General features: G+C 46.5%; 2 protein-coding genes across 2 annotated transcripts; one reads left to right on the top strand and one right to left on the bottom strand.

Moving 5' to 3' along the window:
* The first annotated feature begins 754 nt into the window (after positions 1-754).
* LOC144483472 (histone H3) lies at positions 755-1165 on the top strand. The gene has a single exon (XM_078202163.1). The coding sequence runs from the start codon at positions 755-757 to the stop codon at positions 1163-1165; it is 411 nt and encodes a 136-aa protein (XP_078058289.1).
* A 777-nt stretch (positions 1166-1942) lies between these two features.
* Positions 1943-25328, bottom strand: LOC144483477 (uncharacterized). Its single transcript, XM_078202170.1, has 2 exons — positions 24943-25328; positions 1943-2351 (listed from the first exon to the last, which is right to left on the bottom strand). Exons 1-2 carry the CDS (start codon positions 25326-25328, stop codon positions 1943-1945), a joined length of 795 nt encoding a protein of 264 aa, XP_078058296.1.
* Positions 25329-26310: the final 982 nt, after the last annotated feature.

Below are 26310 nucleotides of genomic sequence, written 5' to 3'. Positions count from 1 at the left end.
AATCATTGGCTTCAACTGTCAACCGGCAGAAATTTTGAATTGGGGGGAAATGCCGCCAATTTCAGCGCGGGAAAGGGAATTGAGACAAATTCTTAACTTATTAAAAATAGATTCTCAATTAATATTCTGCTGTAAGATTATTTTACAAAGAGTTTTCATTTGTGAACATTTGTCCGCCACGGGCGGCAAACGGTTCTATTCAGTAATGTCAAACGGGACAAATATGAAGTCACTCTCTGGAACAAACAACAGACTCAACCCCTTTCACACCGGCTTCAGGGAGACACAGAGAAGGATTTCTGATCCTTTCCCGGAAACGGCGGCGAATGTTACAAGCCGCAGGAGAGGGGAAATCTGAATGGGCTGGAGCGCAGAGGGACAGGGATCGAGTGGAACAGCGGGAGATTCTGGGAATGAACAGCCCAGAGAGCGGGGAAAGGGTCTAAAGCACTAAGGGCAGGGAGATAGACTTCTTCAATATTTCGAGTCATGTTTGTTTTAATAAGGACGGGATAAAGTCTTTTATACAGACGGCTATTTCCTGCATCGAAAACGGCCCAATTTCTGAAAGGCGCGGTTAACAAAACAACTGAACCAATCAGAACCTGAGTTACAGACATTAATTCCCTGGTCAGAGTTTGATTGAAACTTCCTGGGCCAATTCCCGCTGGGGGCGGTTCCTCACAGAGTTTAAAAAGGCGGATGCAGGACAGATAGTTTGCGTCTCAGAGATTGCGCTGAATCCGCTCAGAAAATGGCCAGGACCAAGCAGACAGCGCGCAAATCGACCGGAGGGAAAGCTCCTCGCAAACAGCTGGCTACTAAAGCGGCCCGGAAGAGCGCTCCAGCCACGGGCGGAGTGAAGAAGCCTCATCGCTACAGACCCGGCACTGTGGCTCTGAGGGAGATCCGCCGCTACCAGAAATCCACCGAGCTGCTGATCCGCAAACTGCCCTTCCAGCGCCTGGTGCGAGAGATAGCTCAGGACTTCAAGACAGACCTGCGCTTCCAGAGCTCGGCCGTCATGGCCCTGCAGGAGGCCAGCGAGGCTTACCTGGTGGGGCTCTTTGAGGACACCAACCTGTGCGCCATCCACGCCAAGCGAGTCACCATCATGCCCAAAGACATCCAGCTGGCCCGCCGCATCCGCGGGGAACGCGCCTAAACCCCGACTTCAGCACCAAGTACAACAACGGCTCTTTTAAGAGCCACCAAATCGGCAAATGAAAGAGCTGCGATCTCCTGTTAACGATTCTAGTGTTTGAATTCCCAGGACAGAATATTCCCAGGACTCCAGTACTGAAACCTCTCAATGTTACAATTAACCCTCCGTTGCATTGAGGTCACTCATATCTCCAATCCTTCGATGGTTAGAGTAAAAACGATGCCGTTAACAGTTCTACCGCAATTCAATTTTAAAGTGGTTTTATTAAACCTGCGATCATTTCAGTTTCCGAGCAATAATTCCGCAAATCGACTTTCTCCGCACATGTTTCGAGTCGCAGCGAGTGTTGAAAATTGCGTCAATTAGGTTCAGAATATGAAGCATGTCTCAAACAGGAGCCCACTCACACAGATATAGCCATTGCAGAAACGCTTGCACATTCGCATGGACAATAATTAACACTTTTCCAGATAGTGACTGACTTTGAAAACCGATGGGCTGCAGATGAATGTCCTCGCAGACTATCACATTTTAAAGCAATTATATTTGAAATAGGATCATTTATGTTCACTGGGATAGTTTCCCCGATAAACAGCAGCAAGTTGCATTAAAATACTGTATGTGTCAATAGTACGGATTGATAGAACAAAGCGGGAAACAGCTGTGCTGTGAATAGCAGTGCAGAAACTGACCGATAGACACCAGGTCGCCCTTTTTCAGATAAAATGAGTGGCTCTGAAAAGAGCCTTTGGGTTATCAGATTAAAGAATGGGCGCTTCACTTGCTCTTCGCGGCCCCAGCGCTGCTTTTCTTGGGCAGCAGCACGGCCTGGATATTAGGCAGCACCCCGCCCTGAGCGATGGTCACTCCTCCCAGCAGCTTGTTGAGCTCCTCGTCGTTGCGGACGGCCAGCTGCAGGTGTCTGGGGATGATGCGGGTCTTCTTGTTGTCCCGGGCCGCGTTCCCGGCCAGCTCCAGGATTTCAGCGGTCAGATACTCGAGCACAGCAGCCAGATAGACCGGGGCTCCGGCACCCACACGCTCAGCATAGTTGCCCTTTCTCAGGAGCCTGTGAACACGGCCCACCGGGAACTGCAGTCCAGCCCGGGAGGAGCGAGACTTGGCCTTGGCCCGAGCTTTCCCGCCGCTCTTTCCTCTTCCAGACATTTGCACAATCTCACAAACACTTTCACAAAGAATCAGCAATTTCTCCAGCATTGACTGTTCTTATAAACTGACAGCTCCTCTGATTGGCCGCTGCTCTATTCACCTCATTTGCCTATATTCTTCACCAATCAGCTCACTGGAAACAGAAGAGGGCGGGACTTCCCCACAACATCCGGCAGAAGCAGAGAATTTGTCCATTTCCAAAAGCCGCCAATTTCATTGTGGGAAAGGAGCGAATTCAAATCAATGTCGTCCTTAGTCAGAGATTTCAAATCCCTTCTATTGATTTGCTTTTATTCAGCTCTTCCCGTCACCAATCGCAGGCGCGGCTTTAACATTTTATTTCAATGTGCTTCATTCTCCTATCGCTTTCTAACTGTCCCGGGCGGGAATCAATCCCTGTTCACAGCATTCCCAGAAGGAAAACACTCCGTTTCGTCTTCAATCAGAACCCACTCTCCTTCACAGAAAACAGGGAGCCGGATCGAGTCCGCACACTGTCCTTATTCCGCTCTGTAATAATCCCACTCCGGACTGTTACCCTGCGGAGAATTACTGTGAATAAAATGATGAATCAATGAACATTTCAGGAATTGAGAGAAGGGCCCGTTACCGCGAAAAACAGCCGCTAATGAGGTCATTTTGGAGCTGTGAAAACAACAGAATAATAACAGTTTTCAGCACAAAGCGAAGGCAGTGAGTGAATTCTGGGTTAATGTTTGGTTTACAGGACAGGAGACACAAACAGCAGTCGAAGTTATTCCATTTTACATTCTAACCATCGAATAGGAAGGTGCCGGATACAGCTTTTCACAGAGACTGACGATTAGATTTCCTCACCCAAATGTTATTGGAATGATGACCAAATAGGATTCGGGAAAGATTTTTCCCTCCATCCCTTCCATTCTCTGGATTTACACCGGCTGAAAGAACAACGAGAAAAGTTCATAGTGACAGAAACAGATTATCCTTGGGAACACATATAGTTTGAAACGTCCTTGTGATGTAGTAGAGCAGAGTGGTTATATTTGTGGCGAGATGCAGGAAACTGCAGACGAACAGAGGGCCGTGTTTTTTTAAAAATCATTTGTGGGACATGGGCATCGCTGACTGGCCAGCATTTAATGCACATCCTGAGTTGCCCTTGTTCAGAGGACAGTTGAGAGTCAACCACAGTGCTGTGGCTCTGGAGTCACATGACGGCCATACCGGGTAAGGACGGCAGATTTCCTCCCGAAAGGAAGTGAACCAGATAGGATTTTCTGACAATCGACAATAGCTTCACGGTCATCAGTAGATTCTTAATTCCAGATATTTTTTTATCAAATTTAAATTCCATCAACTGCCGTGGCAGGATTCGAACCCGGGTCCCCAGAACATTAGCTGAGTTTCTGGATTAATAGCATAGTGATAATACCACTCGGCCATCACCTCCCCCCGTGTACAGACATCATTAACTGGTAGGTGAATGATGCGCGTCAATTGAACACGAGGCACGAAGCTTCGGTAACAGAAGGCTTTTATTGTCGAACAATGGAACTAATAGAACGTAAACACACTATCCCAGACTAACGAGGTCCCGCCCGAGCAGGGGGTCTTATACCTCTCCCAGGAGGCGGAGCCCGACTGGGATGTGCCACAACAGTAACAACCACAGGTGTATTAATCCCACAGTGGGAACCAACGATGGTTCACCACATTCACCCCTCCTTTGAGAACAAAGGCCGGCGGGGTACGAAAACAGACTAAAATGTCAACAGATTATAAGTTCAGACGGTCTGGAGGACCGCACCGTCGTTGTGACCTCCTCAATACCGGCGGTGACACCGGAGTAGGTGCTTGCGGTGGCGTTCTCCCCAAAACAGCGTCCAGCTGTTCCCCCACGGACTCACAGGCCGGTTGACCCTGATGAAGCGGTAGTGCAGGGGATCCCGGTACATTCTGCGATGGCGCCGATCTCCGGGGCTCAGGCAAGCTGTGCATTGGAGTAAAACTGTTAAGCACTGGTCCCGATGCTGTCCGCGCCATGTCCGGGGGAGAAATAAGGGATTCGTCACTGGGGGTATGGGAGCGACAGGAGTTGCTACGTCCCCTGCGGGCGCCAGGTCTCGGATCGAGACTGTGTCCTCTCGCCCGTCAGGATATGCCACATAGGCATACTGAGGGTTGGCGTGGAGGAGGTGGACCTGTTCGACCAAGGGGTCGGACTTGCGGACCCTTACCTGTCGCCGCAGAAGGACGGGTCCTGGGTATGTCAACCAGGCTGGTAAAGATATCCCCGAGGACGACTTCCGAGGGAATGAGAACATCCTCTCATGGGGAGTAGCATTGGTTACCGTACACAGGAGGGAGCGAATGAAGTGAAGCGCATTAGGGAGGACCTCCTGCCAATGGGAGACTGGAAGGCCTTTGGACTTCAGCGCCAATAGGACAGCCTTCCAGACTGTAGCATTCTCTCTTTCCACCTGTCCATTACCCCTAGGGTTGTAACTCGTGGTCCTACTAGAGGCAATCCCGCATGAGAGCAGGAATTGCCTCAAGTCATTACTCATGAACGACGAGCCCCTGTCGCTATGGATATAGCTGGGGTACCCGAACAGGGTAAAAAGATCACGGAATGCCTTGATCACCGTGGCAGTCGACGTGTCCGCGCAGGGGACAACAAACGGGAACCGGGAGTACTCATCTATTATGTTCAGAAAGTACACGTTCCGATCTGTTGAGGGAAGGGGGCCCTTAAAATCCACACTCAGCCTCTCGAAGGGGCGAGTGGCCTTGACCAAATGTGCCCGGTCAGGTCGGTAACAGTGCGGTTTGCATTCCGCGCAAATCCGACAGCTCCTTGTCACCGACCTGACGTCCTCCACCGAGTAAGGCAGGTTGCGGGCTTTGATAAAGTGGTAGAGCCGAGTGACCCCAGGATGGCACAGGTCATTATGGAGGGCGTTCAAGCGATCCTCCTGCATAGTAGCGCATGTTCCGCGCGAGAGGGCATCCGAGGGCTCATTGAGTTTCCCTGGACGATACATGATATCGTAGTTATAGGTGGAGAGTTCAATTCTCCACCACAAGATCTTATCATTCTTGATCTTGCCCCTCTGCGTGTTGTTGAACATGAACGCCACGGACCGCTGGTCCGTGATCAGAGTGAACCGCTTCCCCGCCAGGTAATGGTGCCAGTGTCTGACGGCCTCCACAATGGCCTGGGCCTCCTTTTCCACCGCTGAATGCCGAATTTCGGGGCCTTGGAGGGTGCGGGAAAAAAACGCGATGGGCCTGCCCGCCTGGTTCAGTGTGGCGGCCAGGGCGAAATCAGATGCATCGCTTTCCACCTGAAAAGGGATGGATTCGTCTACCGCGTGCATCGTGGCTTTCGCGATGTCGTGTTTCAATTCCTTGAAGGCCAATTGGGCCTCTGGCGTGAGTGGAAAAGTCGTGGACTTAATAAGCGGACGGGCTTTGTCCGCGTAGTTAGGGACCCACTGCGCCTAATAGGAGAAGAAGCCTAGGCATCTTCTCAGTGCTTTTGCGCTAGCGGGCAAGGGAAGTTCAGCAGGGGGGCGCATACGGTCGGGATCAGGGCCAATGACCCCGTTTTCCACCACGTATCCCAGGATGGCTAACCGGCGCGTATGGAATACACACTTCTCCCTGTTCGAGGTCAAATTCAGGCGAGATGCAGTGCGTAAAAAGTTCTGGAGATTTGTGTCATGGTCCTGCTGATCACGGCCGCAGATGGTGACATTATCCAGGTACCGGAAGGTAGCCCGCAGCCTGTTCTGGTCCACCATTCGGTCCATAGCACGCTGGAAGACCGAGACCCCATTGGTGACACCAAATGGAACCCTAAGAAACTGATACAGACGACCATCCGCCTCAAAGGCCGTGTAGTGTCGGTCCTCTGGGCGAATGGGGAGTTGGTGGTAGGCGGACCAAAGGTCTATGGTGGAGAACACCCGGTACTGCGCAATCTGATTGACCATATCAGATATGCGCGGGAGGGGATACGCATCCAGCTGCGTATATCGATTAATGGTCTGACTGTAATCAATGACCATCCGGGGTTTGTTCCCACTCTTGACCACCACAACCTGTGCTCTCCACGGACTAACACTGGGCTGTATGATACCTTCTTTGAGGAGTCGCTGAACCTCAGATCTGATGAAGATCCGATCTTCAGTGCTGTAACGCCTACTTTTAGTAGCGATGTGCTTGCAGCCTGGTACCAGATTCTTGAATAAAGAGAGTGTGGTGATCTTTAATGTAGAAAGATTGCATGCGGGGCACTTTGGACAATTTGGAGACTGCAGCTGTTCCCCTACTGTCAGCGAAGGGAGTGGCCCACCGTACTGTAGGATCACACTCTTCATGTGGACCATAAAGTTTAGTCCGAGGAGAATTGGTGCGCAAAGATGCGGCAACACAAGGAGCCTGAATCGCTCGTAAATTGTGCCTTGCACTTTCAAGGTTACCACACAACGTCCTAGCACAGGGACAGACCGGGACCTTGATGCCATAGAGATTGTCTGTTTGGCAGGTTGAATCTGGAGTCCACACCTCTTTACAGTGTCAGGGTGAATAAAGCTCTCAGTACTCCCGCTGTCAAACAGACAATAAATTGCACGACCATTTACCTGTATATCCATCATTGAACAGTCAAGCCTGTGGTGCTTAGCCTGGTTCAGGGTGATCGACGCCACCGTTGGTCCGTGAACGTCACTGCAGGCAGCTGAGGTCGATGCTGAGGACCCCTGCTGGTCGCTCATGGTCATCGTCGACCAAAATGGCCGCCCCCATGAATCGCACATGGTTGAGGGCGCCAAACATAACGACTCCTGGTGGTCATCCTCCTCCGACTCCTCCGACTCCATCGACCACAATGGCGTCGTCCTGGACTCGCACGTGGACGAACCCCGTGAGTACTTCGATGTCGATGGTGATGATCCCCATTCCGAAGGGTTACAGGCTGCACTGCCGTTCTTGGGCTTCGATCTGCACACCTTCGCATAATGCCCCTTTTTACCGCATAGGTTACAGACCACCGCTTTAGTGGGACACTTTTGTCATGGATGCTTGGCTCCTCCGCAGAAGTACCACCGCGGGCCGCATGGGGCAGCAGCCGTCGTCGGGTCTACATGGGAGCACACCATAACACTGCACTTCGAGCCCGTGGGGCGAGGAGGGATTTGCGACTGCTCCTGCCACGTTGTCTCCACGTGGTCCTCCGGATACAGGACCAAGCTCTTCGAAGCCGCCTCAAGCATTTCAGCCAATTCCATAGCTTGGGTCAGGTTGAGATTTCCCTTTTCTAGCAGCTTGAGACGGATGTATGAAGACCCTACCCCTGCCACAAACGCATCTCGGGTGAGGTCATACATGTACTGCTCAGCCGACACAGCTTTGCAGTCACAGCCCCTGGCAAGCTGCAAGAGCTCATTGGCGTAATCCTCCATGGTTTCGCCCGACTGCCGACGTCGTGTAGCGAGGAGGTAACGAGCGTTGATCTCGTTGGGAGGTTTCGTGTAGTGCTTTTTTAAAAGCTCGAGGGCCCTCGGGTAACTGGTGGCCGCACGGATCGCGAGGTAGACTGTGTCGCTTACCCTCGAATGGAGGACCCGGAGTCTGTCATCATCTGTGGTGACCGCTGCGGAGGCTGCCAGGTAGTCTTCAAAACACTTCAGCCAGTGGTCGAAGGTGTTAGAAGCGCCCACCGCACGTGGATCTAGCGTCAGACGTTCTGGCTTTAGGATTTGCTCCATACTCTCCTTTCTTTTTCCCTTCCGTCGAGAGCTTAATGTTAGACAATAAAATTGATGCGCGCCAATTGAACACGAGGCACGAAGCTTCGGTAACAGAAGGCTTTTATTGTCTAACAATGGAACTAATAGAACGTAAACACACTTTCCCAGACTGACGAGGTCCCGCCCGAGCAGGGGGTCTTATACCTCTCCCAGGAGGCGGAGCCCGACTGGGATGTGCCACAACAGTAACAACCACAGGTGTATTAATCCCACAGTGGGAACCAACGATGGTTCACCACAGTGAAGTAATAAAGCTAATAGTCTATGAAGGATTGGAATTTGTGTTACAGTTGCAGAAAACTCTGTTCAGACCCCATTGAGATCACTGTGTTCATCCCAGGAAGGTTAGATTGGCCTTGGAGTGGGAGCAGCAGAATTTCACCAGTGATGCCAGACTCAAATGATGAGGACAGATTGCAAAGACTAGTCCTGTAATAACCTGAACATGGAAGATTAAGTGGTGATGTGAGTGAGATGTTTACAGTGAATGATTTGATAGGGTGCAGAGAGATAAACTGTTAGAATGAAAACAGATGGGTGACGTTGAGAGGGGCTGGGAGGAAGCAGTCCGTGCAGGGATCCCCGGTGGTCGTTCCCCTTAGCAACAAGTATTCCGCTTTGGATACGGTTGAGGGGGATGACATACCAGTGGTGAGCCGCAGTGAGAGGATCTGCAGCACTGTGTCCGTCTCTGTGGCTCGGGAGGGTAAGGGGCAGAGCGGGAGGGCAATAGTAATTGGGGACTCGTTAGTTTGAGGGATAGATAGGAGGTTCTGTGGCAGCAAAAGAGACTCACGGATGGTATGTTGCCTACCAGATGCCAAGGTCCGTGACGTCTCAGACCGTGTTTTCCGGATTCTGCAGGGGGAGGGGAAACAGTCACAAGTCGTGGTACACATTGGTACCAATGACATAGGTAAGAGAAGGGACGGGGATTTAAAGCAGGAATTTCTGGAGCTGGGCTGGAAGCTGAGAGCCAAGACAAAACATGTGGTCATCTCTGGTACGTTGCCGGTGCCATGTGATAGCGAGTTGAGGAACAGGGAGAGAGTGCAGTTAAACATGTGGTTGCAGGGATGGTGTAGGAGGGAGGGTTTCAGATACGTGGATAATTGGAACACATTCTGGGGAAGGTGGGACCTGTACAAACAGGACAGGCTGCACCTGAACCAGAGGGGCACCAATATCCTGGGAGGGAAATTTGTTACGGCTCTTCAGGGGGGTTTAAACTAATTTGTCAGGGGAGTGGGAAAAGGAGTTGTAGTCCACAAGTCAGTGAGGGTGGTGAGGTATTGGGGAAGGTATCAGGGTCAAGGGTGGGTACCGGTAGACAGGAAGGTGGGTTGAAGTGTGTCTACTTCAATGCAAGGAGCATCCGGAACAAGGTAGATGAACTTGGGGCGTGGATTGGTACTTGGGACTACGATGTTGTGGCCATTACGGAGACGTGGGTAGAACAAGGACAGGAATGGTTGTTGGACGTTCCGGGGAATAGATGTTTCACTAAGTGTAGGGAAGCTGGTAAAAGAGGTGGAGGAGTGGCATTGTTAATCAAGGATAGTTTAACGGCTGCGGAAAGGCACTTCAAGGGGGATCTGCTCACTGAGGTAATATGGGCTGAGGGTAGAAATAGGAAAGGAGCGGTCACGTTGTTAGGAGTTTACTATAGGCCCCCAAATAGTAATAGAGATGTGGAGGAAGAAATTGCTAAGCAGATTATGCATATGTGTGGGGGTCACAGGGTAGTTAGACTTTAACTTTCCAAATATTGATTGGAACCTTTGTAGGTCAAATAGTTCGGATGGGGCAGTTTGTGTGCAGTGTGTACAGGAGGGTTTCCTGACACAATATGTGGATAGGACGACAAGAGGTGAGGCCACATTGGATTTGGTACTGGGAAATGAACCGGGCCAAGTGTTAGATTTGGTTGTGGGAGAGCACTTTGGAGATAGTGACCACAATTCGGTGTCTTTTGTTATTGCAATGGCGAGGGATAGGGCCGTACGGCAGGGCAAGGTTTACAATTGGGGGAGAGGTAATTATGATGCGATTAGGCAATAATTAGGGGGCATAAGTTGGGAACAGAAACTGTCAGGGAAAGGAACTAATGAAAAGTGGAACTTTTTCAAGGAACAAATACTGGATGTCCTTGATAGGTATGTCCCTGTCAGGCAGGGAGGAAATGGCCGAGTGAGGGAACCATGGTTCACGAAAGAGGTGGAATGTCTTGTGAAAGGGAAGAGGGAAGCTTATGTAGGGACGAGGAAACAAGGTTCAGATGGCTCGATTAAGGGTTACAAGTTAGCAAGGAATGAGCTGAAAAAGGGGCTTAGGAGAGCTAGGAGGGGACACAAGAAGTCCTTGGCGGGTCGGATCAAGGAAAGCCCCAAGGCTTTTTACTCTTATGTGAGGAATAAAAGAATGACCAGGGTGAGGTTAGGGCCGGTCAAGGACAGTAGTGGGAACTTGTGTATGGAGTCAGTAGAGATAGGCGAGGTGATGAATGAATACTTTTCTTCAGTGTTCACCAAGGAGAGGGGCCATGTTTTTGAGGAAGAGAAGGTGTTACAGGCGAATAGGCTGGAGGAAATAGATGTTTGGAGGGAGGATGTCCTGGCAGTTTTGAATAAACTGAAGGTCGATAAGTCCCCTGGGCCTGATGAAATCATAGAAATCATAGAAACCCTACAGTGCAGAAGGAGGCCATTCGGCCCATCGAGTCTGCACTGACCACAATCCCACCCAGGCCCTACCCCCACATATTTTACCTGCTAATCCCTCTAACCTACACATCTCTGGACTCTTATGGGCAATTTTTAACCTGGCCAATCAACCTAACTTGCACATCTTTGGACTGTGGGAGGAAACCGGAGCACCCGGAGGAAACCCACGCAGAAACGAGGAGAATGTGCAAACTCCACACAGACAGTGACCCGAGCTGGGAATCGAACCTGGGACCCTGGAGCTGTGAAGCAGCAGTGCTAACCACTGTGCTACCATGCCGCCCAATGTATCCGAGGATTCTTTGGGAGGCAAGGGATGAGATTGCAGAGCCTTTGGCTTTGATCTTTGGGTCCTCGCTGTCCACGGGGATGGTGCCAGAGGACTGGAGAATGGCGAATGTTGTTCCTCTGTTGAAGAAAGGGAATAGAAATGACCCTGGTCATTATAGACCTGTTTGTCTTACTTTGGTGGTTGGTAAATTGATGGAAAAGATCCTTAGAGATGGGATTTACGACCATTTAGAAAGATGCGGATTAATCCGGGATAGTCAGCATGGATTCGTGAAGGGCAAGTCGTGCCTCACAAATTTGATAGAATTTTTTGAGGAGGTAACTAAGTGTGTTGATGAAGGTAGGGCAGTTGATGTCATATACATGGATTTTAGTAAGGCGTTTGATAAGGTCCCCCATGGTCGGCTTATGATGAAAGTGAGGAGGTGTGGGATAGAGGGAAAGTTGGCCGATTGGATAGGTAACTGGCTGTCTGATCGAAGACAGAGGGTGGTGGTCGATGGAAAATTTTCGGATTGGAGGCAGGTTGCTAGCGGAGTGCCGCAGGGATCAGTGCTTGGTCCACTGCTCTTTGTGATTTTTATTAATGACTTAGAGGAGGGGGCTGAAGGGTGGATCAGTGAATTTGCTGATGACACCAAGATTGGTGGAATAGTGGATGAGGTGGAGGGCTGTTGTAGGCTGCAAAGAGACATAGATAGGATGCAAAGCTGGGCTGAAAAATGGCAAATGGAGTTTAAACCATAGAAACCCTACAGTGCAGAAGGAGGCCATTCGGCCCATCGAGTCTGCTCCGACCACAATCCCACCCAGGCCCTACCCCCACATATTTACCCGCTAATCCCTCTAACCTACGCATCCCAGGACTCTAAGGGGCAATTTTTAACCTGGCCAATCAACCTAACCCGCACATCTTTGGACTGATAAATGTGAGGTGATTCATTTTGGTAGGGCTAATTTAAATGTGGATTACAGAGTCAAAGGTAGGGTTCTGAAGACTGTGGAGGAACAGAGAGATCTTGGGGTTCATATCCACAGATCTCTAAAGGTTGCCACTCAAGTGGATAGAGCTGTGAAGAAGGCCTATAGTGTGTTAGCTTTTATTAACAGGGGGTTGGAGTTTAAGAGCCGTGGGGTTATGCTGCAACTGTACAGGACCTTGGTTAGACCACATTTGGAGTATTGTGTGCAGTTCTGGTCACCTCACTATAGGAAGGATGTGGAAGCGCTGGAAAGAATGCAGAGGAGATTTACCAGGATGCTGCCTGGTTTGGAGGGTAGGTTTTATGAGGAAAGGTTGTGGGAGCGAGGGCTGTTCTCTCTGGAGCGGAGGAGGCTGAGGGGAGACTTAATAGAGGTTTATAAAATGATGAAGGGGATAGATAGAGTGAACGTTCAAAGACTATTTCCTCGGGTGGATGGAGCTATTACAAGGGGGCATAACTATAGGGTTCGTGGTGGGAGATACAGGAAGGATATCAGAGGTAGGTTCTTTACACAGAGAGTGGTTGGGGTGTGGAATGGACTGCCTGCAGTGATAGTGGAGTCAGACACTTTTGGAACATTTAAGCGGTTATTGGATAGGCACATGGGGCACACCAGGATGATAGGGAGTGGGATAGCTTGATCTTGGTTTCAGATAAAGCTCGGCACAACATCGTGGGCTGAAGGGCCTGTTCTGTGCTGTACTGTTCTATGTTCTATGTTAGCTCTGAATGGGGGAACCTCACCGTAAAATGAGAGTGAGACATTTCAGGGATAATTTAGACCATAAGATATAAGAATATAAAATATAAGAATTAGGCCACTCGGCCGCTTGAGTCTGCTCTGCCAATGAAGCATAGCTGATATTTTTCTCATCCCCACTGTTCTGCCTTTTCCCCATAATCCCTGATCCCCTTATTTAATTTCAGGAAAAGCTTCTTGATAGAGGATGGTGGGAATGTTGAATTGTCCACAAACAATTTTTAAAGCTGAGTTTATCAGGAAATTAACAAGCTGAAGACGACAAGCAGCCAGTAACATGAAGGTGGATAGTCAGAGTTTCTGTAGGTATTTAAACAATAAAAGAATTAAAGTGAGCATTGGTTCTATCGAAAGTGCATCTGGGGAATTGATAATGGAAAATAGGATATTGACAAATGAATTGAACAGGTAGTTTTCATTTGTGTTCACTATAGAGGACACAAGTAACATCCCAAAAATAGCTGGAAATCAGCAAATGGAAGGGAGGGAGGAACTCAGGAAAATTACAATCACCAGGGAAAGTGGTATTGAGCAAATTGTCGGATCTGGAGGCTGACAAATCCCTGCGTCCGGATGGGCTTCACACTCAGGACATGAAATCAGTGGCTAATGAGATAGCTGATGCATTTGTTTTAATTTTGCAAAATTCCCTGGCTTCAGAGAATGTGATGTGGAGATGCCGACGTTGGACTGGGGGGTAAGCACAATAAGAAGTCTTACAACACCAGGTTAATGTCCAACAGGTTTATTTTACTACTAAGTAAACCTTGTGCTACCAAATAAACCTATTGGACTTTAACCTGTTGATGTGAGACTTCTCATTGTTCAGAGAATGTTCCATTAGAATGAAATATAGAAAGTGTAACACCTTTATTCAAAAAGAGATGGAGAGAGAAAACAGGGAACTACAGGCTGTTACCCTGACAGCTGTTCGACGATGAAGGGGCAGCCTGTTCCGAAAGCTGGTGGCTTTTGCTACCAAATAAACCTGTTGGACTTTAACGTGGTGTTGTCAGACTTCTTCCTCTGTTTACCCCAGTCCAACGCCAGCATCTCCACATCTTTTTCTGGGTGGCAGGATATGTCGAATGGTGTATCTGTACCAGGGCCACAACTTGTTACAATTTATAAAAATGGCTTTGATGAAGGGACTGAAGATACGGTTGTTAAATTTGCTGACAGCATAAAGATTGACAAGAAATTAATTGCAAAGTGTACGTAAGGAGGCTACAAAAGGAAACAGATAGGTTATGTGAATTGGCAAAATGAGGCAAATTGCGAGGATGAAACAGTGGATGAAAAATTGAGACTTTCAAAGTTGAGATGAATAGGGTGCCAGCCAGGTACATAGCCACCAGAAATAAATACACGGCATCCAAAGCTAGAGTATCCTGGAGTCTAAGGATATTGATGAGAAAATAAGGAAGAAAAAAGAGACATAGGATGCATGCTGGAATAATAATAGCAATAGAAATCAGGAAAAACAGTTCAAATGCAGGAGAGAGGCTAAGGCTTTAATAAGGGAGGCTAAGAGGGAGCATGAGGAAAGGATAGCAGGCTGCGCTAAAACAAATAGTAAAATGTTCTTCAAACATATACATGTGAAAAGGTTCGTGAAGGATAAAGTGGGGCTCATAAGGGACGAGCAGGGTAAACTGGTCACTGAAGCAGAGGGTATGGCAGAGATACTAAATGAGTACGGTGCTTCTGTCTTTACAAAATTAAACAATGTGACAATGGCCTTGTTGAAAATATGGGTGCTCAGTAACTGAACAGTATAGTGATAGATAAAGAAGAGGCACTAAAACTCTGGCAGCACTCTCAGTAGAGAAGTCACCAGGTCCAGACTGGATGCATCGTAGATTGCTGAGAGGTGAGGGAGCAAATTGCGCAGCCATTGACAGAAACTTCCTGGCCTCTTTGAACACAGAATTAGTCCCATGGGATTGGAGGATTGCAAATGTAATGCTGTTTTTCAGGAAAGGGGCAAAGGATATCCCAGGAAACTACAGACCTCTCAGCTGGACATCAATAGTGAGAAAACAGATGGAGGCCACAGTATGAAATAAGATATATATATACTCTCAGAGAAATATAAGTTCATACTCGGCAGATGACATAATTTTCTCAAGGGCAGGTCATGTTTGGCAAGATGAGACACAGACATTGGATGAGGGTAGTGCCGTGGATGTTGTATATTTGGACTTTCAGAAAGCATTTGATATGGTGCCACATGGCAGGTTGGTGAGCGAATTAGAAATGTTTGTGATTGATGGGTCCTTGGCAGCATGGATTAGAAGTTGGCTGAAAGATAGGAAACAGAGGTTGGGTATAGATGTGCATTTCTCAGACTCGAGACGAGTTGAAAGTGGTGTTCCCCAGGGATCAGTGTTGGGACACTTGCTTTTTCTGATTTATATAAACCATTTAGAGATCGATGTTAAGGGCAAAATTTGCATACAATACCAAGCTGGGGAGAATAGTGAATTGTGAGAATGATGCTGAGTGACTTTAGAGGGACATTGACAAGTTGCCCAAATGGGCAGACACCGCAGATGAATTGCAATGCAGCAAAATGTGAGGAAATGCATTTTGGTACAAGAAACATGAGGAGAAAATATGCCCATTATGGTACAGCATTTAGGGGAAGTACAGGAGCAGAGAGAACTTGGGTTTCAAGTGTATAATGCTCTGTTGCGGGCAAGGCAAGTTGAAACAGTTATTAATAAGGCTGATAGGATCCTTGGAGTCATAGAGGTTTACAGCATGGAAACAGCTCTTTGGCCCAACTTGTCCAAGCTGCCCTGTTTATACCACTAAGCTCGTCTCAATTGCCTGCATTCGGCCTGTATCCCTTCAGAATCATAGAAGCCCGAAAGTGCAGAAAGAGGCCATTTGGCCCATCGAGTCTGCACCGACCACAATGCCATCCCGGCCCTACCCCCTTATCCCGACATATTTACCCGCTAATCCCTCTAACCTACGCATCTCGGGACACGAAGCGGCAATTTTAGCATGGCCAATCAACCTAACCTGCACAATATTGGACTGTGGGAGGAAACCGGAGCACCCAGAGGAAACCCATGCAGACACGAGGAGAATGTGCAAACTCCACACAGACAGTGACCCAAGCCAGGAATCGAAACCAGGTCCCTGGAGCTGTGAAGCAGCAGTGCTAACCACTGTGCTACCGTGCCGCCCCAATTCCCTACAATTCCAATTTATACCAATCTTACCCATGTAACTGTCTAAATGCCTTTTAAAAGACAAAATTGTACCCACCTCTCCGACTGCCTCTGGCAGCTCGTTCCAGACACTCACAACTCTGTGTGTGAAAACCCTCTGGTTCTGGGTTCCTAGTGCATGAATCAGAAAAGGCTAATATAGATGTGCAGCAAATAATTAGGAATGCAAATAGAATGTTATTGCTTAATGTGAGGAATTGTAGGGAATTGATGCTTCACTTGAACAGGACGAGGTGAGACCACATCTGGAGGATTGTATGCAGTACTGGTCCCCTTATTGAAAGAAAGATGTAAACACGTTAGAAGCAGTGTAAGTGTGCAATGAATACTCTCTCAATCTATCAGCGTGTGTGCGTGAAGAATCAACTCTCTCAATCTATTACTGTATGGGTGTGGAATTAACTCTCAATCTATTAGTGTGAGAGTGTGGAATTAACTCTCTTTCAATCTATTACTGTGTCTCAGTGTGTAATTAACTCTATCTTAATCTAGTGCTGTGTTTGGGTGGAATTAACCTTCTGAGAATCTATTACTGTCTGTGTGTGTGTGGAATTAAAACTCTCTCAATCTAACAGTGTGTGTGGGTGTGGAATTAACTTTCTCTCAATCAGTTGCTGTTTGTCGGTGTGGAATTAACTCTATCTTAATCTATTACTGTGAGAGAGTGTGCAAGTAACACTGACAATCTATTAGTGTGTGTGAGTGTGTGGTTAACTCTCTCTCTCAGTCTATTACTGTGAGAGAGTGTGGAATTAACTCTCCCTCTCAATCTATTACTGTGTGAGAGTGTGTTGAATTAACTAGCTGACAATATATTACTGTGTGTGTGTGTGTATGTGGAACTAACTCTCTCTCAATCTATTACTGTGTGAGAGTGTGTGGAATTAACGAGCTGACAATATATTACTGTGTGAGTGTGTGTGTGTGTATGTGTGGAACTAACTCTCAATGTATTACTGTGTGAGTGTGTATGTGGTGTGTGTGGAACTAACTCTCTCTCAATCTATTACTGTGTGTGTGTGTGTGTGTGTGTGGAGTTGACTCTCTCAATCCATTAGTGTGTGAGAGCGGCAATTATAATTGTCTCAATCTACTACTGTGAGTCAGTGTGGCAGAAACTCTCTCTCAATCTATTACTATGTGAGAGTGTGGCAGTAACTCTCTGACAATCTATTACTATGTGAGAGTGTAGAATTATCACTCTCTCAATCTGTTACTGTGTGTAGAATTAATTCTCTCTCAATCTATTAAGGTGTGTGAGTGTGTAATTAACCCTCTGTCGGTCTATTACTGTGTATGAGTGTCGAATTAACTCTCTCAATCTATTAGTGTGCGAGTGTAGAATTAACTCTCTCATTCTATTACTGTGTGTGAGTGTGGAAATGACTCTCTTCTATTACTTTATCGATTACTGTGCAGAATTAACTCTCTCAATCTATTATTGTATGTGAGTGTGGAATTAACTCTATCCTATTACTGTGTGTGCATGTGTGCGTGTGTGTGGAATTAACTCTCTCTCAATCTATTCCTCTGTGTGATTGTGGAAGTAGCTCTCTCAATCTATTGCTGTGTGTGTGTTGAATTAACTCTCTCGCCATCTATCACTGTGTGCTTTTGGAATTAACTCTCTCTCAATCTATTGCTCTGTCAGTGTGGAATTAACTCTCTCACAATCTATTACTGAGTGCAAGTGTGCAAATAATACTCTCTCAATCTATTACTGTGTGAGAGGGTGGAATTAACTATCTCTCAATCTATTTCTGAGTGCAAGTGTGCAAATAGTACTCTCTCAATCTATTACTGTGTGAGAGGGTGGAATTAACTCACATCTATTACTAGGTGTGAGTGTGGAATTAACTCCCTCTCAATCTATTCCTGAGAGTGTGTGGAATTAACTCTCTCTCAATCGATTACTGAGTGCGAGTGTGGAATTAATTCTCTCTCAATCTATTACTGTGTGAGAGGGTGGAATTAACTCCCATCTATTACTATGCATGAGTGTGGAATTAACTCCCTCTCAATCTATTCCTGAGAGTGTGTGGAATTAACTCTCTCTCAATCTATTACTATGTGATAGTGTGGAATTAACCGTCTCAATCTGTTAGTGTGTGTGTGTGGAATTAACACCCTCTGAATTGAATTGTGAGAGAGTGTGGAATTATCTCTCTCAATCTATTACTGTGTGCGAGTGTGCAATGAATAATCTCTCAATCTATCACTGTGTGAGTGTGTAATTAACTCTCTCTCAAACTATTACTGTGTTTCAGTGTGGAATTAACTCTCAATCTATTACTGTGTGTCAGTGTGGAATTGACTCTCTCTCAATCTATTGCACTGTGTGCGAGCGTGGAATTAACTGTCTCTCACTGTATTGTTGTGTGTGAGGATGGAAGAACTCTCTCTCAATCTATTACTGTGTGAGAGTGTGGATGTAACTCTCTCTCAATATGTTACAGTGTGAGAGTGTGAAATTAACACTCTCTCAACCAATTACTGTGTATGTGTAATTAACTCCCTCTCAAACGATTACTGAGTGTGAATGTGGAATTAACTCTCTCTCAATCTGTTACTGTGTGATTGTGGAAATAACTCCCTAGCTATCTATTAATAATGTATGCAATTAACTGTCAGTCTCTGTTACTGTATGGAAGTGGGTCACTGTCAGCTTAGCAAACTGCTGCTAGTAGAGAGCCACAGGGATCAGTGCTGGGTTCTCAGCTATTTACAATCTATACTAATGACCCAGATGAGGGGACAGATCAACACCAAACTTTCAGGCAATATATAGGTAAGTGGGAAAGCAGGTTGTGAGGAGGACACAAAAAGTCTGCAAGGGGATATAGAGAGGTTAAGTGAGTGGACACAAATCTGGCAGGTAGGATACAATGTAGGAAAGAGTGAAGCTTTCCACTTCAGTGGGAAGAATTGGAAGGCAGAACATTATTTAATTAGAGGAAGAGACAGCAGAATGTTACAGTACAGAGGATCTAACTGTAATTATAAGTACATATGTGGAGTATAAAAGTAGGGAAATGTTGCTGCAAATCCATGGCATTGCTGAGTCTACACGTTTATATGCTTTCTCTGATTTAAAGAGGGAAACACTTGTATTGTAGGCAATGAAGATTCACTTGGTTGATTGCTAAGATGAAGGAGTCATCTTATGAGGAAAGTTTAATCAAGTTAAGCTAATATCATAGAAGTTGAGAAGAATGAGAGATGATCATATTGAAACATTGAAGAATCTGAGGAGACTGGACAGGGTAGATGTTGAGAGGAATGTTTCCATTTATGGGCAAAATTGGAACTACAGGACACAGTTTAAAAATAAAGTATGCCCCACTTAAGATGGAGATGAGAAGGAATTTCTCCTCTCAAAGTGTCCTTAATTTTTGGCATTGATTAGATTCCATCCTAAGGTAGGAAGAATTTTGATCTACGAGAGAGACAAGGGTTATAGGGCAGGCAATAAAATGGAGTTGAGGCCATAATCACATCAACCACGATCTTACTGAATGGTGGGGCAACCCGAAAGAACAAATTGCCTTCTGCTACTCCTGCTTCATATGTTCTGATTTGATGTCAATGTGGAACTAACTCCCTTAGTCTCTGTTTCAGTACTTCAGTGTGGAATTAACTTACTTTTGACATTGCATATGAGTGCAGAACTGATTCCCTTTCCATTACTAATTTTATATGAGTATGCAATGTCTCTGTCAGTCTCTGTTACTGTCCAGGACACCTTGATGAGAAATGTTTGGGCCCGACTGGTCTCAAATGTACTCAGGGTTAAACCCATCAGCTTTTCCACTATCAACACTCCAGTTCAAAGCCAGCCAACAAGAACATACCTTCACAGAAAGTGAGACACCAATTTTCACAACCAACATCCACCCTGGTTCAAATGGATTCTTTGTCCATTTCTGGCCTCATTTTTCTGAGCAACAGCTACAATAATAAACTGGTAAAATCATGTGGCCACTGGAATTTTGAAACAAGGTGAAAATTCTGGAATACACAACAGGTCAGGTAGCATCTGCGAAGAGAGAAACAGAGTTCATGTTTCAGCTCACTGACAATCAGCATGAGATAAAACACTTCCAAATATCCACTCATGGCGGCCGCAGTTCCCACATGGGGAGGTAATGGTGTCGTGGTATTGTCACTGGACTAGTGATCCAGTGTAATGCAATGGGAGCAAATTTTACCACAGCAGAGAGTGCAATTTGAACTTTAAAAAAATCTGGAATTAAGGTCTAATGATGACCACATCATGACAACCCACTTCATTTACTGATGCTCCTTCAGGCAAGCAAATCTGCCCAAATTTACTGTTCTGGCCTACATGTATCTCCAGACACACAGCAATGTGGTTGACTCTTAAGTGCCCTCTGAAATGGCCTAACAAGCCAGTGATGCCCACATCACCTGAATTAATAAAAACAATGCTCTGTGCCCCGGAAAGTGCTCTATCCAGGACACTGACTTGCCCAGGCACAGCCACAGGGCAATCTGTGCTGGAACATTCCCCAGTGCCACTTGTAAAGTTTATTTATTTGTGTCACAAGTAGGGCTTACATTAACACTGCAATGAAGTTACTCTGAAAACTCTCTAGTCACTGCACTCTGGCGCCTGTTTGGGTACACTGAGAGAGCATTTAGCATGACCAATGACCAGAGGAAACCTATGCAGACATGGGGAGATTGTGTAGACTTCGCATCGACAGTGACCTAAGCCAGGAATCGAACCCGGGTCCCTGGCGCAGTGAGGCAGCAGTGCTAACCACTGTACCACTCCCATTCCACCAAGCTGCCCGTGTCTTATTGAAGTTTCCCACTTTCCTCCTCACAGTTGCCAATGCCTCCAAGATTGGTGGCGTATGGAAATGTTGAGCTTGAGTCCTGTACACCAAGGTGTGTGTCATTAATATATATCAGGAAGAGCAGGGCTCCTAAAACCGAGCCCTGGGGAACTCCACTAGAAACCTTCCTCCAGTCTGAAACACAACCATTAACCACTACTCTCTGTTTCCTCTCACTCACACTGTTCCATATGGGGCGGTGAAGATGGCCTCAGCACCCTAGCTATGACTGTAACACTGCATTCTGCACTCTCTCCTATCCTTCTCTGTGAATTCTATGCTTTGTCTGTAGAGCACGCAAGAAACAATACTTTTCACTATTTACTAATACATGTGACGATAATAAATCAAATCATACCTCAATCTGAGAATGTATTTCAGATTTGGATTTGTATCAAATGTATTTGTGAATATTCACTGTGGCCATTAGTACAGTCAATTCAAAACCCCTGATTTGCGTGATGTATTTAAGTCGAATCTCAGAGTACATTATTAATGTTCATTGTGTAACTTTTAATTAGATTCCATGTGTCAGTTTTATCATATATTTAATTTGGAGCTAAGGCTGCTCTATTGTGGGATTGGCACTGTGATGATCTGATGGCAGGAGTCAATTTGGACTTGGATTTATGGATCCCACTATCAATGGTACTGGGTTTGATTTGATTTATTATTGTCACATGCATTGGTATACAGTGAAAAGTATTGTTTTCTTGCGTGCTATACAGACAAAGCAGACAGTTCATACAGCACATAGAGCAGAAGAAAAGGAGAGGGTGCAGAATGTAGTGTTAAATGTCCATTTAATTGGAGTGCGGTTCAAATGCACACAGACATAAGTCCATTGGATCTTAAGTCCAACCGCTTAATCACTCGGCCATCCTGGTAGGATATTTAGAGTCACATGGACAAAAATGTCTGTCTCTCCTGCTCTGTTTGATTGATGGGTTGAAAATGTGTCTGCAACTATTTCTGCTCTCTGAGACCGTTGAACTAATAAGATATCTGTGTGTCTGGAATTGGTTGCATTCTTGGACATACGCATCTCCATCAAGGACGGTCACCTCAGCACTTCACTGTACCGCAAGCACATGGATAACCTCATGATGCTCCACTTCTCCAGCTTCCATCCTATACACGTTAAAGAAGCCGTCCTCTGTGGACAAGCCCTCTGCATACACAGGATCTGCTCAGATGAGGAGTATTGCAACAGACACCTACAGACGCTGAAAGATGCCCTCATAACAACAGGATATGGTGCTCGACTCATTGATCGACAGTTCCGATGTGCCACAGAAGACAAACACAGGACACGATAGACAGAGTACCCTTCATTGTCCAATCCTTCCCCAGAGCAGAGAAGCTACGACATCTTCTCCGGAGCCTTCAACATGTCAAGTATGAAGACGAACATCTCGCCAAGGCCATCCCCACACCCTCACTTCTCGCCTTCAAACAATCGCATAACCTCAAACAGACCATTGTCTGCAGCAAATTACCCAGCATTCAGGAGAACATTGACCACGTCACCACACAACCCTGCCACAGCAACCTCGGTAAATGTGCCGGATCATTGACACTGATGCCATCATCTCACATGAGAACACCATCCACCACGTACACGGTACATATTCTTGCGAGTTGGCCAATGTTGTCTACCTGACACGCTGCAGGAAAGGATGTCCCAAGGCATGGCACATTGGAGAGACTATGCAGACGCTATGACAACGGATGAATGAACACCGCTCAACAATCGCCAGGCAGGAGTGCTTCCTTCCTGTCGGGGTACACTTCAGCAGTCATGGGCATTCAACCTCTGATCTTCGAGTAAGCGTTCTCCAAGGTGGCCTTCACGACACATGACAACGCAGAATCACTCAGCAGAAACTGATAGCCAAGTTCCGCACACATGAGGACGGCCTCAACCGGGACCTTGGGATCATGTCACACTATCTGTAACCCCCACAACTTGCCTGGGCAAAATATCAATAACTGTCCTGGCTGGAGACAATACACACCTCTTTAACCAGTGCTTGGCCCTCTCTCCACTTACACTGTCTGCAATTTTAAGACTTGATTACCTGTAAAGACTCGCATTCTTACCATTATCTTGTAAATTGAGTTTGTGCCTGTATGTGCCCTGTTTGTGAACACAGCTTCTCACTCACCTGAAGGAGCCTGAGACTCCAAAAGCTTGTGCTGCCAAATAAACCTGTTGGACTTTAACCTGGTGTTGTGAGACTTCTTACTGTCTGAGCTCCGTCAGAGACAACGTGAGAAGGAGCCGGCGACTCACTTCCCTGTAACTTGCGTGGAGGAGACATCACATTTATTCACGTTCCTTCAATAATTTGTCTGTGGAAACAAAGTATATTTTAAAATTCAAGTACAGGTGAGAGAGAAGATACAGATTCCGTCAGTTTAATCTCTATTAATAATCATTGTGAGCGGTTTGTGAGGCTGCAGCCAGACTCCAGCTCTGATTGGTCACTCACATTTCAATCAGATTCGTAACCAATGGGAGGATCAGGGAGAAGAAATGGGAGGTTTTGATTGGTTCACATTTTCAAATTGGAAAAACCCGCCAATTTCAGTGCAGGAAAAATATAAAATAACCGAACGCCTGAATGTTCAGGAAACTATTTCAATCTCACTTTATAATCTGTTTATTGTATTTTCCGCCACAGAATCCTGGCGCTATTTTAGGAACAGTTTGAATTTCTCAATCTCTTATCTATAACCCGCGGTAATCAGACCCCGTTCCGCAATTTAAAACGGAGCAAATCTCAGCTCAGTGGAAAAGCAGAAACATAGAGATCACCAACCAACTCCTTCACACAGGCTTCACAGGGACAGAGGGAAACGGCTGATTTCTGATCCTATCCCCTGAAAGCGGCCGGGAATGTTACAATGGGAAGTGCGGAGAGAATCCCCGGCCCGATCCCGCCGGTGGAACAGGCAGCTTTGTGTCTGGAGAATAGGGAGCGCCGGGGGGAGGCAGATCTTCAAGCGCTGCAATGGACTCAGGTCCTGTGTGTGCAGAAATCTCGCTGATTCCGTCCTCTGGGAAAACTGCGGAATAAACAGATCAGCCCGAGAATAACCTCTTCATTCCCGCCTTTACTCTGTTCCGGGAGCGACGCCCAGATCATCCGACAGAGGAAAATATATCATTCTCCAACTGCGAAATTCTTCCTTGTTGTCGATAATGCGCCGGGATAGACTCGGTATGAAGCAAACTGAAGGATTTATAAAAACCTTGATTCTGACACCATGTCGTTCAATTATTCACTTGAGCTCAATATAGAGAGGGAACTGAAACATCAGTAAACAAATCAGAAACAGATCAATCCACCGTGACAGTCACTCCATCTCTGACTCCCTGCTGCCAGGAAGCAGCCCTTTCACTGATCCTGTGAGCTTATGTGTTAAATCTGAATGGGCTTGAGTGAAAAGGGACAGAGATCGAGTCTAACGCACTAAGTGGAGGAAGATAGACTTCAAATCCTCTCTGTACCTGTAACAATCTGTGTAAGAATGGAATAAAGTCTTAGTTTGCACAGATGGTTATTTGCTGCACAAAAAAACGGCGCAAATGATGAAATTGTTGATTAACTGAAATCAGAACCCGAGTTCCAGATATCAACTATTAATAAAAAACAGCAACTTGCATGCATTAAAATACTGCCTGTGACAATATTATCGTAACGTGGATGGTGTATTCGCCTGATGAATTCCTCTATCTGCTGCGAGACTGATGGGGTCTATTTACTATCGTACACAGGGGGAAACTCCGGATTGATAAAACAAAGAGGGAAACAGCTGGACTGTGAATAGCAGCGCAGCATCTGAGGGGCAAACAATAGATCGCCCTTTTCCAGAAAAAGTGAGTGGCTCTGAAAAGAGCCTTTGGGTTATCAGATTAAAGAATGGTCGCTTCACTTGCTCTTGGACGAGGCCGCAGAAGTTTTCTTGGGCAGCAGCACGGCCTGGATATTAGGCAGCACCCCGCCCTGAGCGATGGTCACCCCTCCCAGCAGCTTGTTGAGCTCCTCGTCGTTGCGGACGGCCAGCTGCAGGTGTCTGGGGATGATGCGGGTCTTCTTGTTGTCCCGGGCCGCGTTCCCGGCCAGCTCCAGGATTTCAGCGGTCAGATACTCGAGCACAGCAGCCAAATAGACCGGGGCTCCGGCACCCACACGCTCAGCATAGTTGCCCTTTCTCAGGTGCCTGTGAACACGGCCCACCGGGAACTGCAGTCCAGCCCGGGAGGAGCGAGACTTGGCCTTGGCCCGAGCTTTCCCGCCGCCCTTTCCTCTTCCAGACATTTGCACAATCTCACAAACACTTTCACAAAGAATGCTGAAATCCACTCCCTTTCGCTTCTCTTATAGCTCCGGGAGGAATGGAGGTGCGGACATTGCTGATTGGTCACTTTGTTGCTGCCTCTCAGTATCTTGTTCATATGACCAATCAGAAATCTGCTTAACTCACCAATCCGGAGAGCCCACGGAGTGAGGGCGGAAAATAACGGCGCCAAAATCTCAGATTCCAACCGATTTCATTTCAAACTGTAAAAGCCGCCAAAGCGGAAAGAACAAGAGTTTCGAAAATTATACGAATAGGTAATGGTTAATTAATTTTGAGTAAGGTAAGAATCTCCCTTTCTCTCCTTCCCCAGTCTATAGTTAACCTGTATCTGGCAGTTTCTGATTTTCAGCCTGGGTTTTTCGGAAAATAAGTCGAAAATAACAAAATTTTCACTATTCATTTTTGAAAAGTTCGCAGATGTATTTATAAAACAAGAAATACATTTCAAATAAAATCTCTCAATAATTAACTGTCTAACAACAAAGTGTTTAAAACATCAGTCTGTGTTTGCACCATTTCACATTTTATCCCAAGTTGCAGATTTGCTTTTAGAATCCTGGATCCATTCGGGGTTAATCTCGGCCCTTTTTAAAACTCTCGAACTCGCCGCCAGAAAGTCTCATTGACATCGTTCTGTAAACGGACGGGATGTTCTCCATATTCGTGAGAATCAAGAGGGGAGTGAACATTTTCGGTGTAAATTGACCAGTGCCGAGACTGAGGTTCCTGCACAACCGGGGCTGATAGGGAATAAACTGATCGATTATTAAGACCAAACTGGAACAGAATTGGAAGCTGACACATTTGCTCCATTAGCTCTCTCTCTCTCTCTAAAGTCGGGGAAACGGGCCTCTGAGATCTAAGTGCAGAGGCGGTCGGAAACCAATTAATTAATTGAAACATTATTAATCAGACGCTGGGCGATCAACTTGCATTACT

The sequence above is a fragment of the Mustelus asterias genome, unplaced genomic scaffold (assembly GCF_964213995.1).
Source record: "Mustelus asterias unplaced genomic scaffold, sMusAst1.hap1.1 HAP1_SCAFFOLD_74, whole genome shotgun sequence".
Lineage (NCBI taxonomy): Eukaryota > Metazoa > Chordata > Chondrichthyes > Carcharhiniformes > Triakidae > Mustelus > Mustelus asterias.
The sequence above is the reverse complement of the archived record's forward strand: the minus strand, read 5'-3'. Positions and strand labels throughout refer to the sequence as shown.